General features: G+C 31.2%; 5 protein-coding genes and 2 long non-coding RNA genes across 10 annotated transcripts; 4 read left to right on the top strand and 3 right to left on the bottom strand.

Moving 5' to 3' along the window:
- The first annotated feature begins 65 nt into the window (after window positions 1-65).
- Window positions 66-1,002, top strand: LOC128888655 (peptidyl-prolyl cis-trans isomerase NIMA-interacting 4). The gene is made up of 3 exons (XM_054145720.1): window positions 66-408; window positions 572-691; window positions 756-1,002. Exons 1-3 carry the CDS (start codon window positions 307-309, stop codon window positions 912-914), a joined length of 381 nt encoding a protein of 126 aa, XP_054001695.1. The 5' UTR covers window positions 66-306; the 3' UTR covers window positions 915-1,002.
- Window positions 1,003-1,122: 120 nt separating this feature from the next.
- Window positions 1,123-4,677, bottom strand: LOC128888631 (uncharacterized). 2 transcript variants are annotated; one of them, XM_054145688.1, is made up of 5 exons: window positions 4,224-4,677; window positions 3,703-3,836; window positions 2,154-2,333; window positions 1,906-2,071; window positions 1,123-1,835 (listed from the first exon to the last, which is right to left on the bottom strand). In XM_054145688.1, the coding sequence occupies exons 2-5, from the start codon at window positions 3,806-3,808 to the stop codon at window positions 1,631-1,633; spliced, it is 657 nt and encodes a 218-aa protein (XP_054001663.1). In that variant the 5' UTR covers window positions 3,809-3,836; window positions 4,224-4,677; the 3' UTR covers window positions 1,123-1,630. The 2 variants fall into 2 exon arrangements, with proteins under 2 accessions (XP_054001663.1, XP_054001664.1); XM_054145689.1 differs by having other exon boundaries at window positions 4,267-4,677.
- LOC128888672 (uncharacterized) lies at window positions 2,355-4,184 on the top strand. Its single transcript, XR_008460303.1, has 3 exons — window positions 2,355-3,142; window positions 3,236-3,450; window positions 3,690-4,184. It is a non-coding gene; the product is annotated as an uncharacterized LOC128888672 (long non-coding RNA).
- Window positions 4,678-5,849: 1,172 nt separating the features above from the next.
- LOC128888644 (uncharacterized) lies at window positions 5,850-6,661 on the bottom strand. The gene is made up of 2 exons (XM_054145707.1): window positions 6,366-6,661; window positions 5,850-6,293 (listed from the first exon to the last, which is right to left on the bottom strand). Exons 1-2 carry the CDS (start codon window positions 6,517-6,519, stop codon window positions 5,989-5,991), a joined length of 459 nt encoding a protein of 152 aa, XP_054001682.1. The 5' UTR covers window positions 6,520-6,661; the 3' UTR covers window positions 5,850-5,988.
- Window positions 6,662-6,793: 132 nt separating this feature from the next.
- LOC128888640 (peptidyl-prolyl cis-trans isomerase-like 1) lies at window positions 6,794-8,593 on the top strand. Its single transcript, XM_054145703.1, has 6 exons — window positions 6,794-6,930; window positions 7,415-7,528; window positions 7,615-7,748; window positions 8,048-8,137; window positions 8,227-8,334; window positions 8,451-8,593. Exons 2-6 carry the CDS (start codon window positions 7,458-7,460, stop codon window positions 8,564-8,566), a joined length of 519 nt encoding a protein of 172 aa, XP_054001678.1. The 5' UTR covers window positions 6,794-6,930; window positions 7,415-7,457; the 3' UTR covers window positions 8,567-8,593.
- LOC128888674 (uncharacterized) lies at window positions 8,450-9,176 on the bottom strand. The gene is made up of 2 exons (XR_008460305.1): window positions 9,035-9,176; window positions 8,450-8,984 (listed from the first exon to the last, which is right to left on the bottom strand). It is a non-coding gene; the product is annotated as an uncharacterized LOC128888674 (long non-coding RNA).
- Window positions 9,177-9,235: 59 nt separating this feature from the next.
- LOC128888561 (triokinase/FMN cyclase-like) lies at window positions 9,236-13,398 on the top strand. 3 transcript variants are annotated; one of them, XM_054145534.1, is made up of 10 exons: window positions 9,236-9,373; window positions 9,447-9,542; window positions 10,161-10,271; window positions 10,797-10,885; window positions 11,016-11,232; window positions 11,505-11,750; window positions 11,866-12,255; window positions 12,400-12,653; window positions 12,990-13,117; window positions 13,241-13,398. In XM_054145534.1, exons 3-10 carry the CDS (start codon window positions 10,178-10,180, stop codon window positions 13,359-13,361), a joined length of 1,539 nt encoding a protein of 512 aa, XP_054001509.1. In that variant the 5' UTR covers window positions 9,236-9,373; window positions 9,447-9,542; window positions 10,161-10,177; the 3' UTR covers window positions 13,362-13,398. The 3 variants fall into 3 exon arrangements, with proteins under 3 accessions (XP_054001509.1, XP_054001508.1, XP_054001510.1); XM_054145533.1 differs by having other exon boundaries at window positions 9,238-9,373; window positions 9,473-9,542; XM_054145535.1 differs by having other exon boundaries at window positions 9,238-9,377; window positions 9,473-9,542.
- The last annotated feature ends 580 nt before the right edge of the window (window positions 13,399-13,978 follow it).

The raw sequence follows: 13,978 nt of genomic DNA, 5'->3' as shown, positions 1-13,978 counted from the left end.
TGGGGAGGCACGTAAGGGATCATAATTTAAAACTAAAATCACTAGCTGTCGGCGAGTAGAGGATCTCCAAGGATCTAAAGTTATGATCTCAAACTTATCAAATTATCATTATGCTTCCCTGGCAAAATGTTATAAAATTATTTTTATCACTTCTTACGATTGAAAACTTGAAACCATTGTGCCTTGACTACGCTCTGACAAATTAATTTCACACAAAAAATTGCCAACCCATTAAAGCTGCCAGGAATGTGTTTTATGTACGCATGTATGTATTAATGTATTGTAGCATTAACCTAAATCTTAACCATGCCTCCGAAAAAGAATCAAAATACTTCGAAAACGAATAAATCAAAAAACTCGGAAGGGAGCAGCGGGAAAGAAGAAAAAAAAGGGGGAAATGCAGTGAAAGTACGTAAAGGTTTTATGGTTTTGAATCTTGACAAATCTAAAGAATTTCATTCTTTATACAAGATTCTGCTTATGTAGACTCTTAGTATACTAAAAGAGAATAAGTTTATTAAATTTACTTATACCTTCTTTTCATCTTACGTTAATTGTTTTGTTTTGTAAGGTTAGACATATACTATGCGAAAAACAATCGAAAATTTTGGAAGCAATGGAGAAATTAAAAGCTGGACAGAAGTTTAATGAAGTTGCAGCTACATACAGTGAAGATAAAGCACGATCTGGGGTAAATTTATTTCAAATACATTACAATTTTATTTAGAAGTTAATTGGTTTGATAATTATTTAAGGGCGATCTTGGGTGGATGACAAGAGGCTCCATGGTTGGTCCATTTCAAGAGGCTGCATTTGCATTGCCTGTTTCTTCTCTTAATTCTCCAATGTATACAGACCCACCAGTCAAAACAAAATTTGGTTATCATATTATAATGGTAGAAGGCAAAAAGTAAATAGTTTACTGTAAGTTTTTATATGTATGGATAATGTTACAAAATTAATAATAATTTATGAAACAAATATATTTATGTATAATATGTAGACAGACACTTTGATTCCTTTTTGTATTTACATTTAAATACTCTGTTGTGCAATAAATGACAAAGTAATCCAAGTATGATGAGCTTATATATATATATATTATCAAAATAATCAACAAAATTTGTAAGAAGAAATATAAATAATGTGTTTATTATCATTTACAATATACAAATTGTAAGTTAGCACAAGTAAAGACATCTTTAAAAATATAAGGCTATCTTTATAACATAAATATTGTAGTCTCCAAACATACTAAAACAAGTATAAATACAATACAGTAAATAACATTCTATACTGGTACAAGAAAATGGCAGATGATCTCTTACATGATATCGAATGAAACTAATTACCCATAGTCATCCCTAGGATGTACTCTATCAGAGTAAGATAACAAGAAAAGAGAATGATAAGAAAGGAACATGAAAACGGCTGACAAAGAGACAGTCACCTTTGATATCTCTTACCCTTACTTTAACAGTTAAGTCATGCAACACCTGTATAGAGATAGTGAAGGCACAAATAATTGTCCTCTAAGTAGACAAAAAGTTTGGTATTTGTTTAACAAATAGAATTATTCAATTTGTGATTAAGTTACTACAGCTACTTTTCTTTGTATTTTGTATTGATATTAGATGCGGATATTAGGATTAGTGAAGTGAACATATTTTAGTAGAGAATCATTTTCTTCGCAAACCCATGGTTTTTTATGATGGCAAGCAACATCATGCCAGTTTACTCCATCATTATAAAACTGATTAAGTACGGCTAAACAATTTTCTGGAGCACCTCCTTGTTGAATAGCTTCACGATTATCAGGTTGAGGTTTTCCAATACTAGAAAAAAAAATTATTACTTTTAATCCTTAATTTTAAATTACTAGAGAATAAATCAAATTAAATTTACCCGCCACTTTCTGACCAGTCATTCTGAGATCGATCGGTAGTCGGTGCAAGTTTCTGTAATTCAGCTGTCCAGAACCAACCATTAACATGAAGGGGCTGAAGATCAGGCCTATCGCAACCTTTGAAATCACAAAGACGACCAGATGTCCAAATATATTTCACTTTATCTGGAAATCATAATTATTACTTGGGCCATTCTTCAATTTTGTGTTTCTAAAATATAGAAAATATCATGAATTATTCTTATACTTTGAACAATGCGACTCTTGATGAACTCGTTTTCTGCTGAAGTTTCTAAAGATACAAGATCCATACATCTTTGTCTACAAAAGTTTCTCCCTGCCAACCAATCAACTTCTTGCCCATTTGTTCTGGGATCAGCCCACGAGTAATAATAACCTTTGCCGTTAAAGCGTTCATGAATAATTCCTGAAACATCGTGATTTATACATTTTTAAGCATTGTAATAATATTTGCTTAAAAATTATTTGAATGTATACTATGATAGTCGAATTTTCAACCTACTCTATCATAATAATAATATATAATATATATTATTATATAATATTTTATATGTACTTAATGTAAGAAAATATACATTTAGAATTAATATATATTTATAATATAATTAATATCTTTAATAATATTAATATAAATCATTTAACATTACAAAAAAATCAAAGCGGTATTAAATTAGTGTTTTCAAATGCTGATTGGCGCGCATTGACTCTAATTTTATATAAAAAGAATAGAAAACAAATTTTATTAAAAATTTGCATAAAGCCTGTTTATTAAAGTATGTATATTAGCTTTCGAATAAGATATTACAAGTATAATTTCTAATTATTCATTATTTCCGTGGAAACCATTTATATTTGAACCCAATATTTGAAATCCTCCTTCATTTATATTTTACTCTCGATCGTGACAAAGATTCTGCCTCTCCCAAAGTGAAAGTTACTAATTCTGTGCCGCTTGTAATTTTAGATATTACAGTCACGGCTTAAATATTGGCATCGTACGGTGTATGTTAATTATACAAACGACTTTCTCGAAGAAAGAAGAAGAAAGTTTGTCACAGTTAATGCGGGATATACAGGGTGTCCCATCGAAGGTGTTACGCGTTTTTCCAAACTATTTAAGGTAGCGAGTAGCGGTTAAATTTTGTTTTTATACATTGCAAGATACAGTTATAAAAACTCACTAAGGCATATTGGATATTTTATATGATAAATAAGGTATTATTGTTTGAATCGTAATCGAATATTGCCTTATTTATTAACTAATCAACTTAAAACAACGATGAAAGTATTCAATTTCATATTTTATAGGTTGGAATTAACGTTAACTGATTAAAATTTACTAAGAAAGGTTTGTCAATTTTTATTCTCATGTCGTGCAGGCCAGTTATATTATACACGCAATATTTGTGCAATTACGAAAGAGTAAGTTTCATTTATCCATATTTTACTACCAGCTTTCTTGTTTAGCAAACTTGTAACCATCATATTTTATTTAACAAAACTTTAAGGAAATAATTGTAAAGGTATGTGATCAATAAATTCAAATTATAATAAGTCGTACTTGTTATGAATTAGCATAGAAGTATGCTCAAATTATTCTATCTTTATGACGTTTCAAATTTATAAAGATCAATAACATTAAACTGTTACAGTTCTGATATTAATTGTCCATATTTACGAAAAAAGTGTAAAGAAGACTCACTACATAATGTTTTTATCATAAAAAATACTATATTTCTAAATAAAGACTGTATTCATATAGGTATATCACTTACTTTGAGCGCAAAGAGCAGGAACTGGTGGTTCCAAAATTCTCCCAGTAGATTGGAACTGTGCCGTTGATAAAGCAAAGAGTGTTGCAAGTATAATGAATCCCAACATTTTTCTCAATTATTATTTTTCATAAAATCTAAACATATTACATATATTATGTTATTATATGTGCGATTACAATTTTAAATAGAATTTTATTATTATATATTTTTAGCACAATCAAAAAAAACATAATTTCAAGAACTTTTAACAATTTTTTTCCAAGTAATTAATAATTTCTATTAATAAAACTTTTACTGGGTTTGCGTTTGTAAATACTCCTTTACATTTCGTTTTGGTTCACTGTTTAATATTTAAATTAATTTAACTTACTAAGTTAAGTAAAATTGATTTTATTTGTAAGTGACTATTACGATTGTACGAAATATGAAGTTAAATTAAATTATTAATTCCGATTTATAATTGTAAATTTTTTATATGATTTGATTACCAAGGTGTTAATATAAAATATTAGAAAACACACCAGAATCGTATGTATTTCGTGACATCAAATTAGCGGTGCTCACCTAAAGACGTTCTCCAAAGAACTGAGCGCTTTCCTCAGAAGCATCCCTATATATATATGTATATTACAACGGGGACATCGTGTCAGTACTTTTACGATGGACAAGCATTTTCGAGGAACACTCGAATAATTTTGTATGCTCGGTTTCGTCCAAACAAATCTTATCGTCTCCTTCCTCGTTTGTTAACATTTCGAATTTAGCTGTACTAGAAATCGTAATAAATACGTGACAAGAAAATCAGTGCATAAAATAATATTGATAGAAATTTTTTTTTATTGTATACAAATTTAAGTAAGCGTGATAAGTAATTTTAAGAATTTTCTTCGATATATCTTCCGCAATTTCGTATGTAAACGAAAACCAGATTTTACAGCTTACGTTTTCATGTACATCATAACGACTTTATATGAATTATTAAAAGAATAAATTAAAGCGAATGATATGAATCAAATAGTTCTTTCTACACAAACATATTTCGAATTTAAATGTTTATGTTCATTAACCTTTTCGATACTTTAATCATTTTGTTTAACTACAAATTCAGAAACAAGTGTAGGCGTATCCCAATACATACGTTGCCAGAGTAATAAAAATCTATTTCAATTTTTTTTTGTTAATGTTAATTATCGATCACAAATATGTATGCTTAAACAATTTCGAACATGTTTAGCTAAAAATCAATAACACATGATTTATTTTATTACTTTTCAAACTCATATTTCCAAAATACCTTTAGATCGGTAATCGAGAACGTTTCAGGTACCGTTAGACATAATAATTTTAAAAGGTGATGTAGGTGACCTGGAAACCCAAAAAGTAAACCACGACGATTGAACGAATACGATTTCTTTCAATCATAAACATATCGATGAACTAATTTGAAAACTTTGATAAAGAACAAGTTTTCTAGCATGAGTAGACACCATTTTAGCAACATTCCTAGTAGGTAAATGTTTCAATAATATACGCCCTCATATCGCACAGTCTTTTACAAAACTATGAATACGAAGCTTACAGCAAGTACAAGAAGTAATGTTAAGTGAATATTCTTTGAACACGTGTAATTAATTTTAAAATTTAATAAGTGTAATTACGATTAATTTAGCTTCTTTAGATATTGTTAACTATATTATTAAGTAGTTTTCAGTTCAGGAAATTAAATATACTTCTAAAAAATTTATTATGTTCATTAGAAATCGGTTAAATAAATCTTTAAGGAATTTAGGCTAGAGAGATGTATATATGTTATGAAAAATTTCTTACAGATCTAAACATTTCACGTTTGAATTACTATTTCTAACTCTGAAGGTCTGTGACTCCGCCAAAATTTAGGCGTTTTTGTAATTGACCCAATCGAAATTTCTCTTTAACGTGATACACGCATCGCATGCTTCGAATAACATAGGTATACGTTTTCGGTTAATTATTTAAATGTCTCTGGACAATCATAAATCAGGCGCGAACTTTCTGTCCATGCATACTTTCGAACTCACAAATATGGCCGCCGCTACTGCCTGCTTGGCCTGTTCTCTATCAGTGATACAAGAAGTTATACCTCAAAATCAATTAAACAATCAATTAGATGTAGTAATGATGAGAAACTCGTTTATTACTTCATATAGGAGTCACACATAAAAAGATACAAACATATTAATAATACAATTTTTTGTAGTATCATATAAAAATATTTATATAGTGCTTGCTGATTGCCATCCTCATCAATCACTTTAAGGCTGCGTAGGAGCTATAGCTTATAGCTTTTTGTGTTTGATCTTGTTGTACTGTCATACCCTTCTTGACCAATAAAGATGCCACTATCGCTTTTATTCCTTCTTGTAAATACTGTGAAGTGCTTGCAGAATATATAAAATCACGAATTGATGTACCATGTAATACAAGATAATCCCGAATTTCGTTCAACAATTCCTCTCTTTCTTTTGTGGTTAATTTATACATAAGGATGTTTGGGACAGATTCGTATTTTCCATTCGCTGCGTAACCTGCCAGAAGACTGCCAGCTACACCTCCTAAAAATGGACATCTTTGTATCATTATATTTTGTACAATTACATTAAGTATTTAACATAAACAATAATTACCAACTATAAACCCTGTACGCCCACCAAGAATACTAGAAACAATTGTTGTTGCTCCAACAATTGTTCCATATTTGACTGCCGACTCAACACTGGCTTTCATTTGTTTAATACAATCAAGATGTAAAACTTTGTTCAAGAACATGTTGTCAGCCATTTTTGAGAATATCTATAGTATTCTATATTATAGAATATAAATATAGTATTTGAAAGTTTTAATTTTACCAGATCCTGTTATATTTATGGATTATCTTCAACTATGTTTTACTTATGGCAACCTGAAGTCCTGAAGTAGACTGCATTGCAACTGTCGAAGAACCCAGTTAATAAATGGCGGAACCGGGAATACCCTGAACCAGTTTCTTGAAAATACAATATGCACAGTGAAGATAAAAGGGATGTCAAGCAGCAGTGTTGCCATCTTAGATTGTGACATCAAAAGAAGTCGTACTTACATGTAGTTACGTGAGAACTCTCCTTTATTGTACACAGTAAATTGTGCGCAAGGTTATAACGTCGAATTTAAAAATACAAGTTATTTCGGGATAATGTTACTGTTTTAAAACTGGTAAGATAATTATATACCGAGTTAATGATGATGTACAATTTACTTTTGTTATACGCTTTGAAAAATCATTGATATTGACTAAATTTTAGTTACTGGAACACAATGTATTCTTATTACAATATTCAATATACTAGCAATGTTATTATTAGCGGTTTTATAAGATCAATATAAAATCTTAAAAATTTAATTATTTAGTACGCGTGTGTTTGAAGTTTCAATTAAATGTAACATATAACATTCATATGTCTATAGTTACTTGTATTACTTGAGAAATAAAGTTTTGTATACAAAAGATATTGCCATACATTTTTTATTTGATTTTTCAAGTAGGTTCAACTTCTTTTTGGTTGTACACTCAGTTTAGAAATACCTTGTGTATCAGTTTATTGTCTAAGAGAAGTTTTTCTAATTATTGAAGGAATTTAACAATAATCAACTGATATTTTCAATTATATCAACTGATATATTTTATCATTTCAATCAGGTGATGTAATCGAAAAGCACTAGAAAAAAAACATTTTTAAGTAATGGCTCTTGCTAATATCTCTGGTATCCCTGATAAACACTGGCAACCACCGTTTGTAGCGCTTGAAACTACGTAAGTACAAAAAAATTCTTTTTTAAGTTAAATTGTAATTTATTAAAGGAACACATTTTCACTTATTAAAGGTTTCTGTTTTACAGAATGGGTGAACTAGTTATTGAGCTTTATTGGAAACACGTACCAATTACATGTAGGAATTTTGCTGAACTTACACGACGTGGATATTACAATGGAACAAAATTTCATAGAGTCATTAGGGATTTCATGATACAAGGTAGTGTATTAATATATTTTTGTTTATCAACTTAAAAAGTTGATGTAACATGCTCTGGATGTACCAAGTAAAATTTGTTGTTATTAGATTTTTGTTTGTGAGGGAAATCTTTAAAAGACATCTCTGTTCTTTTGAGAAACGTCAGGGATTATGTGGGATTCTTCGCATCGCTCGCACATCAGTGCGGACATATTTATTACTAAAACGCTCCTGGTGTATACTAATTTTTAAATAAGCATCTTCCGTCATACTTATGGAGACATTAAAGCACAAACTTTTACAAAAGATTGTTATTTCAGGCGGAGATCCTACGGGAACAGGAAAAGGTGGTGTATCTATTTATGGAGAATGTTTCGACGATGAAATACACGATGATTTAAAACATACAGGTTTGATCATCATAAATGATATTTGTTTAATTTACACAAGAAAATATCAAATTCGCTTTGAATTTTCTTTTCAAATACATTTGATTTAGGTGCTGGGATAGTATCAATGGCTAATTCTGGACCAGACACTAATGGATCACAATTTTTTATTACATTAGCACCTACACAGTGGCTTGATGGGAAACACACCATTTTTGGTAAATTAGTTGTAGCTCATAGTATTTTAAATATTTATTTTAGATATGATATTTTCAGTATAAACAAATTTTGTTTAGTGCAATGAATACTTAGTAATTTTTCTTTCTGATAATAGGTCGAATTCATACAGGTATGGCAATAGTAAAGAGGATTGGTTTAGTTGAAACTGATAAAAATGATAGACCTGTTGATGATATAAAAATTGTTAAAGGATCTGTAAGGAATGCGTAATAAAATAAAAACACTTTATTATTTATATTTATTGGTTTTACATTACGAACAATTTTTCATTGCGAATAATAACGAGCTAATCGGCTGCGAAATAATAATAAGATCTTTAGATATAAAAATAAATGGTACATTATAAGAAGAGGAAATTTCTCTATGTATACTTTAACATGCTTTACATTCACACAGACTTTCTGTAAAGTATTTACAAGGTATTTGGTGAATGCGTAACATAGACGTAAACAATCGTTAAAATAAGAACCACCCTACTGTACATACACGTGAAAAAACATCCATCTGTCATTATAAATCATAAAGTATACATCTACCATTGAAAATGTTTACGGTATAACATAGCTGTGTATAAAGACCTGAATGTGTAAGCATTCGAGATGAATACGCGTTGCTACTGATACTTTATCTCTCTTTTTATTCTGACATTTCTAAGTGTAAGTGGACAAATCTTTTGACCGCTATTTTCTTGTCGGTCAAATGGATCAATTGCCCGCGATTTTAATACGAGCCAAGTGCATATATAGCAAAGTGTTACATAAGTTTATGATAACTCGTTAACCTATGAGCAAATACTGACAACTGTCTTGGAAATATGTTTTTCTCAGTAATCTGAACGACGTCTCGGTGGATTATTAAGTTTATTTCATTCCAAGTCGTAAGAAGGTTCTACCGACAACAATGAAGAGCTTAATTAATTCAATCGACGATGCTGTCACGGAAACTCTGTTTGGTTTATCTTACTCTTATCCGCAACTCGAGTATCAAGTATCACACAAAGTCGTTCTAATGCCAAACGTACGTATGTAACTTTATTGATTTCATTCGTCGATTGCAAAAACTGCGATAATTTGTTTTGATGTAAATGTAGATTTATTCAGATGAATTGTAATTTAGCTCGAGAATCGAAAGAATAAAGTTTCTATTATATGCGGCGGAGGAAGTGGACATGAACCTTTTGGAGCAGGTAACTTTACATTTTATGTAATAGATACGAACAAAAATTCGTATATAATTTACTAACAAGAATATTAAAACTTTACAATATTTTTGTACCATCTCTAGCCAATATTTTTAAGATACTGTATTTAAACAATAGACTTTCTATCATCACTTTTGTAATAAGTCCGTATTTTTGCTCCTACTTCTTCACCCTAATTTAATTTCACTCTAAAAGGTTTACAAAAAGTTTTGCATTACTAATGCAAAGTCTGAAATATTGTTATATTTGATATCCAATTTGACGTGGAGTGACCTTGTAATTATTATACGTGCGCTAATTGCCGGAGGTGAGATTAGTCAAGGTAATGTAGGGTGCAACACTGAGATTGATATCAAGTATAAGTTATTCATTCCATTACATTTTTATAAATTTAACAATTGTACACTGCATACTCCATAAAAATATAAGCTCCATAGAAATTATTCAAATAACATCTGACTCTACTTCTAACGCGTTTCTATCCCACGTCAGTATATATATAGAAGAATCGAATTTTCGTAAACAAGTTAAATTCCACGCTAACTAGCGCCGATACAGAATAAGATATCAATATTAAATTACCACATTTTTCTTAACTTAAAGGTTTTGTTGGAAGTGGTATGCTAACTGCTTCTGTAGCAGGTTCCATATATGCTGCACCACCATCGCAACACATTTCCTATTGTATCGAACGTGTTACGCAACATACTCAAGGTAATTTCAAACAAATTTTTATTTTTAACCGACTTCGAAAAGGAGGAGGCTACTCAACTCGACATGTATATACAGGGTGTCCCAAAAATGTTGTAACACCTTGAAAGAGGTGGTTCAGGAGGTAATTTCAAACAACTTTTTCCTTAGCGAAAATGTTGTCCGAGGTTTCGTTAAGAAGATATTAAGTGAAAATCCCGACCAATCAGAGCGCGAGTATGCCAGTTGAGTGTAGGCTATGCGTTAGGCGGCTGCGCTCATACGCTACCACGATCGCTGCAACGGTATACGCGCGCTCTGATTGGTCAGTGTTTTCCGTTAATATCTTCTTAACGAAGCCTCGGACAACATTTTCGCTAAGGAAAAAGTTGTTTCAAGTCACCCCCCAAACCATCCCTTTCAAGGTGTTACAACATTTTTGGGACACCCTGTATATATATATTCTTTTTATTTTAATTATTTTCTTTTATGTAATTAAAAATGTATATTATTAATGTCGTGTACGCTATGAGTGCTATATGTTTTCAGCTGGCGTTTTGGTAGTGGTACCGAATTATACTGGTGACTGTCTCAATTTTGGGATAGCGATCGAAAAAGCAAGACAAGCAGGGTTGAAGGTGCGATAAGGAGACAAGTAATACATTGCGTTATAAATATTTGCGTACTCCTTCAATTTCTGATATATTTTCTGGTATAAATTAGTTCGAAGATTTCATGATTTAAATTAGATATCGTTTTCAATTTTAGGTAGCAGAGATAATTGTGAACGAGGACTGCAGTATACCGAATAAGGATGTAGGCGTTGCTGGTAAACGCGGATTAAGTGGGCTACTATTTGTTAATAAAATAGCCGGCGCGCTGGCTGAAAGAGAATTACCCCTTGAAGACATTCATACAATTGCGCAGAATGTTTTAGAAAATATGGCTACTTATGCAGTTGGATTAACTACATGTGCTATACCTGGTTAGCATTTAAATATAATTTCCTGTAGACCATGCTGTAAAAGCAATGGATCTTGATACTTTATCGACTGCTAACGTTTGGAGCGTAACTACAGCGCCAATATAAATAAACGAGTTTTTCTCTATTCTTTACAGCCACTCCTCGATTACGTATTACATGCGATTTAGTACAGTCTTGTATAGGATTAATTACGTCACTTATGCATACAGGAAACTTAAACGTACATCATACAGATCAATATGTAAAATGAACATTATCGATCTATATTTTAGGGCAACCGCCAATGTTTGAACTTGCGGAAGACGAAATAGAATGTGGAATGGGGGTTCATGGAGAAGCTGGATACGAGAAGATGAAATTAAGAACGTGTAACGAAGTGGTTTCATTCATGCTGAAACGTATCTGTGATTCGCTACCCCTAGTTAGCGGGGATTCAGTTGCGGTAATTGTTAATAATTTTGGAGCGCTTAGCCAGTTGGAACAAGGAATCGTTATTCATGATTTGACGAACCAGCTTCGTAAGTCGTAGCTATCGTTGCCTAATGTGCATTAGGTGTAAAAATTAACACGTTGACTACTAGACTAACAATCGTGAGAATGTCTGTAATTTCTTATAAATTTTTATTCATACAGGGAGCATGGATGTAAAACTTTTGCGCTTGTACTCTGGACTCCTGATGACGTCGTTAAACAGTGCTGGAATACATATTACCGCTTTGAAATTGCCTGAATGCCATAAAGAGATATTTATCAGATGTCTCGACGATCCTACTAGCGCGCCACGATGGCCAGGTTGTGCATATAGTATTCCTTTGGAAAATAAACAAATAATTCCCGAAGATAAAGTAACACGAAGTATACAGCAGGTTGGGATACAAATTAATACACAATTGCAAAACCTACTGAAACAGTGTTTAAAGAATGCCTGTGAAAGCATAATTGAAAAAGAAACTTTGATCAATGATCTGGACAGAGGCTGTGGTGATGGTGATTGTGGTACAACACTCAAAAGGCTTGCTTATGGTATGTACTTAATAATACAACGAAATTCGATGTTAACGTGAAATAATCGCGTTCAAATTTTTTTCTGCGCGTAAAAAAATAATAGTAAAAATCAAGTTCTTGTTATCATCTCCATTGTTATGTTATGTAGATATTTGTTTTCAGAGATTTTGCAAGGCTTAGATAATTATTATTTATCGCATCCTTCGTCCGTTTTTTCCGAATTGGCTCACATTGCTGAAGAACAAATGGGTGGCACATCTGGTGCATTGTATTGCTTATTTTTTACTAGTATTGCCACAGAATTAGTTTCTGCTCAACCAACAGAGGGTTGGTTACACATCGTTGCGCGAACGTTACGCAGTGGTTTAAATTGTTTAATAAAATATGGGAAAGCTAAACCAGGAGATAGGTCCATGGTATATATCCGATTTTTATAATTTCATTTTTATATTAGCAACAAAATTTTAGAACAAACTAAAATTGCAAGATTAACAAGTGAATCCCATTAATTCTATTGAATTTTTTAAATATTTGCTTATTTTATATTATTATAATGATATAGTATATTATATTATTGGAAGATGTAAATGAAAATTATAATTCACCCTGAATATAGTTCATATCCACAACCAGTTTTTTTTTTAATAACAAATGATCTTGTTGTATAATAAAAACCCCCATTTTTTAAACAAATTTTAAATAATTCTTTTTGGAAACATTGTGGATATCTTTAACAATTTGTGGTTTTCTAGATTGATGTGATCAATGCTGTTTGCGAAACATATGAAAAGATGTTGCATAACCAATTGGTTGAAATATGTACTGCTGTGAAAACAGCAGCTTGGCAAGCATGTGAAGCAACAAAACATATGGAGCCCAAGTATGAAATAATTATTTGTATATGTACAGAAATGAATATGAATCTGAATATTTTTAACACTGATACTCAGTATCATCTATGAATGACTGTAATCATGACATATACAGTACTATTTTTTTACAGAGTTGGACGAGCTAGCTATGTAAAACAACTTCAATATCTGCAAAATGTAGATGCTGGTGCACATGGAGTTGCCACATGGATTGGTGCCATTACTGATGTAATTAAGAGTATAAAACCCTAATCTTAAGCAATTAATTAATAAAGTATTTTACACTAATCTTTTACATTCTCTTTATTTATGATGAAGATACATTAATACCCTTGCTAATCCTTCAATCTAATCAAGAATTCAATGTTAATAGAATTTGCCCCTTTGTATCAAATAACCGTTGGAAAAATTTCAAGGCTGTAAACCCGCAATTAATAAATGTGTATTATATATAATTCTACGTACTTGATTACTAACAGCTTTAACACGCAAACACACCCGTGATAAACTCTTAGTTTTTCCTGATTTTCCCTATTTTCGCTACCACGTCACCCACGTCCTGTATGGCTTTTTTATGGGGAGTGCGCATGGTAATGGCACCAGGACACTACTAACTAAAAGGTTAATAATTATTGTTGTAATAAATAACTACTCATAGAAATGATAAATTGTGACATATTAACTATTGTATTACAGTGTTATAAAGCAAAGAATCTTATTAATTATGCATTTATGGAAAAAAATGATAGTATTGGTGGCGCCATCGGTGAGAAAACGCCCAAGCTTGTAGTGAATATAGTTCTAGCTATTACCGGTAGATGGCACAAGTAATTAAATGTTTAATTATTATTACTGTATTAAATAACTTT

The sequence above is a fragment of the Hylaeus anthracinus genome, unplaced genomic scaffold (genome assembly GCF_026225885.1).
Source record: "Hylaeus anthracinus isolate JK02 unplaced genomic scaffold, UHH_iyHylAnth1.0_haploid 11994, whole genome shotgun sequence".
In the NCBI taxonomy this organism is placed as follows: domain Eukaryota; kingdom Metazoa; phylum Arthropoda; class Insecta; order Hymenoptera; family Colletidae; genus Hylaeus; species Hylaeus anthracinus.
This window is presented reverse-complemented; position numbering and strand designations above follow the sequence as displayed.

Bases quoted from the DNA above. Each gene is read 5' to 3' on its own strand.
- LOC128888644 (XM_054145707.1), bottom strand. From the start codon at position 6,519: ATGGCTGACAACATGTTCTTGAACAAAGTTTTACATCTTGATTGTATT. The intron at 6,294-6,365 runs GTAATTATTGTT...GTCCATTTTTAG, and splicing joins GCGTACAGGGTTTATAGTTG to GAGGTGTAGCTGGCAGTCTT.
- LOC128888655 (XM_054145720.1), top strand. From the start codon at position 307: ATGCCTCCGAAAAAGAATCAAAATACTTCGAAAACGAATAAATCAAAA. The intron at 409-571 runs GTACGTAAAGGT...TTGTTTTGTAAG, and splicing joins AAGGGGGAAATGCAGTGAAA to GTTAGACATATACTATGCGA. The intron at 692-755 runs GTAAATTTATTT...TAATTATTTAAG, and splicing joins AAGATAAAGCACGATCTGGG to GGCGATCTTGGGTGGATGAC.
- LOC128888640 (XM_054145703.1), top strand. From the start codon at position 7,458: ATGGCTCTTGCTAATATCTCTGGTATCCCTGATAAACACTGGCAACCA. The intron at 7,529-7,614 runs GTAAGTACAAAA...TCTGTTTTACAG, and splicing joins TTTGTAGCGCTTGAAACTAC to AATGGGTGAACTAGTTATTG. The intron at 8,335-8,450 runs GTAAATTAGTTG...TTCTGATAATAG, and splicing joins TGGGAAACACACCATTTTTG to GTCGAATTCATACAGGTATG.
- LOC128888561 (XM_054145533.1), top strand. From the start codon at position 9,257: ATGAAGAGCTTAATTAATTCAATCGACGATGCTGTCACGGAAACTCTG. The intron at 9,374-9,472 runs GTACGTATGTAA...ATTGTAATTTAG, and splicing joins AAGTCGTTCTAATGCCAAAC to CTCGAGAATCGAAAGAATAA. The intron at 12,256-12,399 runs GTATGTACTTAA...ATTTGTTTTCAG, and splicing joins ACTCAAAAGGCTTGCTTATG to AGATTTTGCAAGGCTTAGAT.
- LOC128888631 (XM_054145688.1), bottom strand. From the start codon at position 3,808: ATGTTGGGATTCATTATACTTGCAACACTCTTTGCTTTATCAACGGCA. The intron at 2,072-2,153 runs GTATAAGAATAA...TATGATTTCCAG, and splicing joins CAAGAGTCGCATTGTTCAAA to ATAAAGTGAAATATATTTGG. The intron at 1,836-1,905 runs GTAAATTTAATT...TTTTTTTTCTAG, and splicing joins GACTGGTCAGAAAGTGGCGG to TATTGGAAAACCTCAACCTG.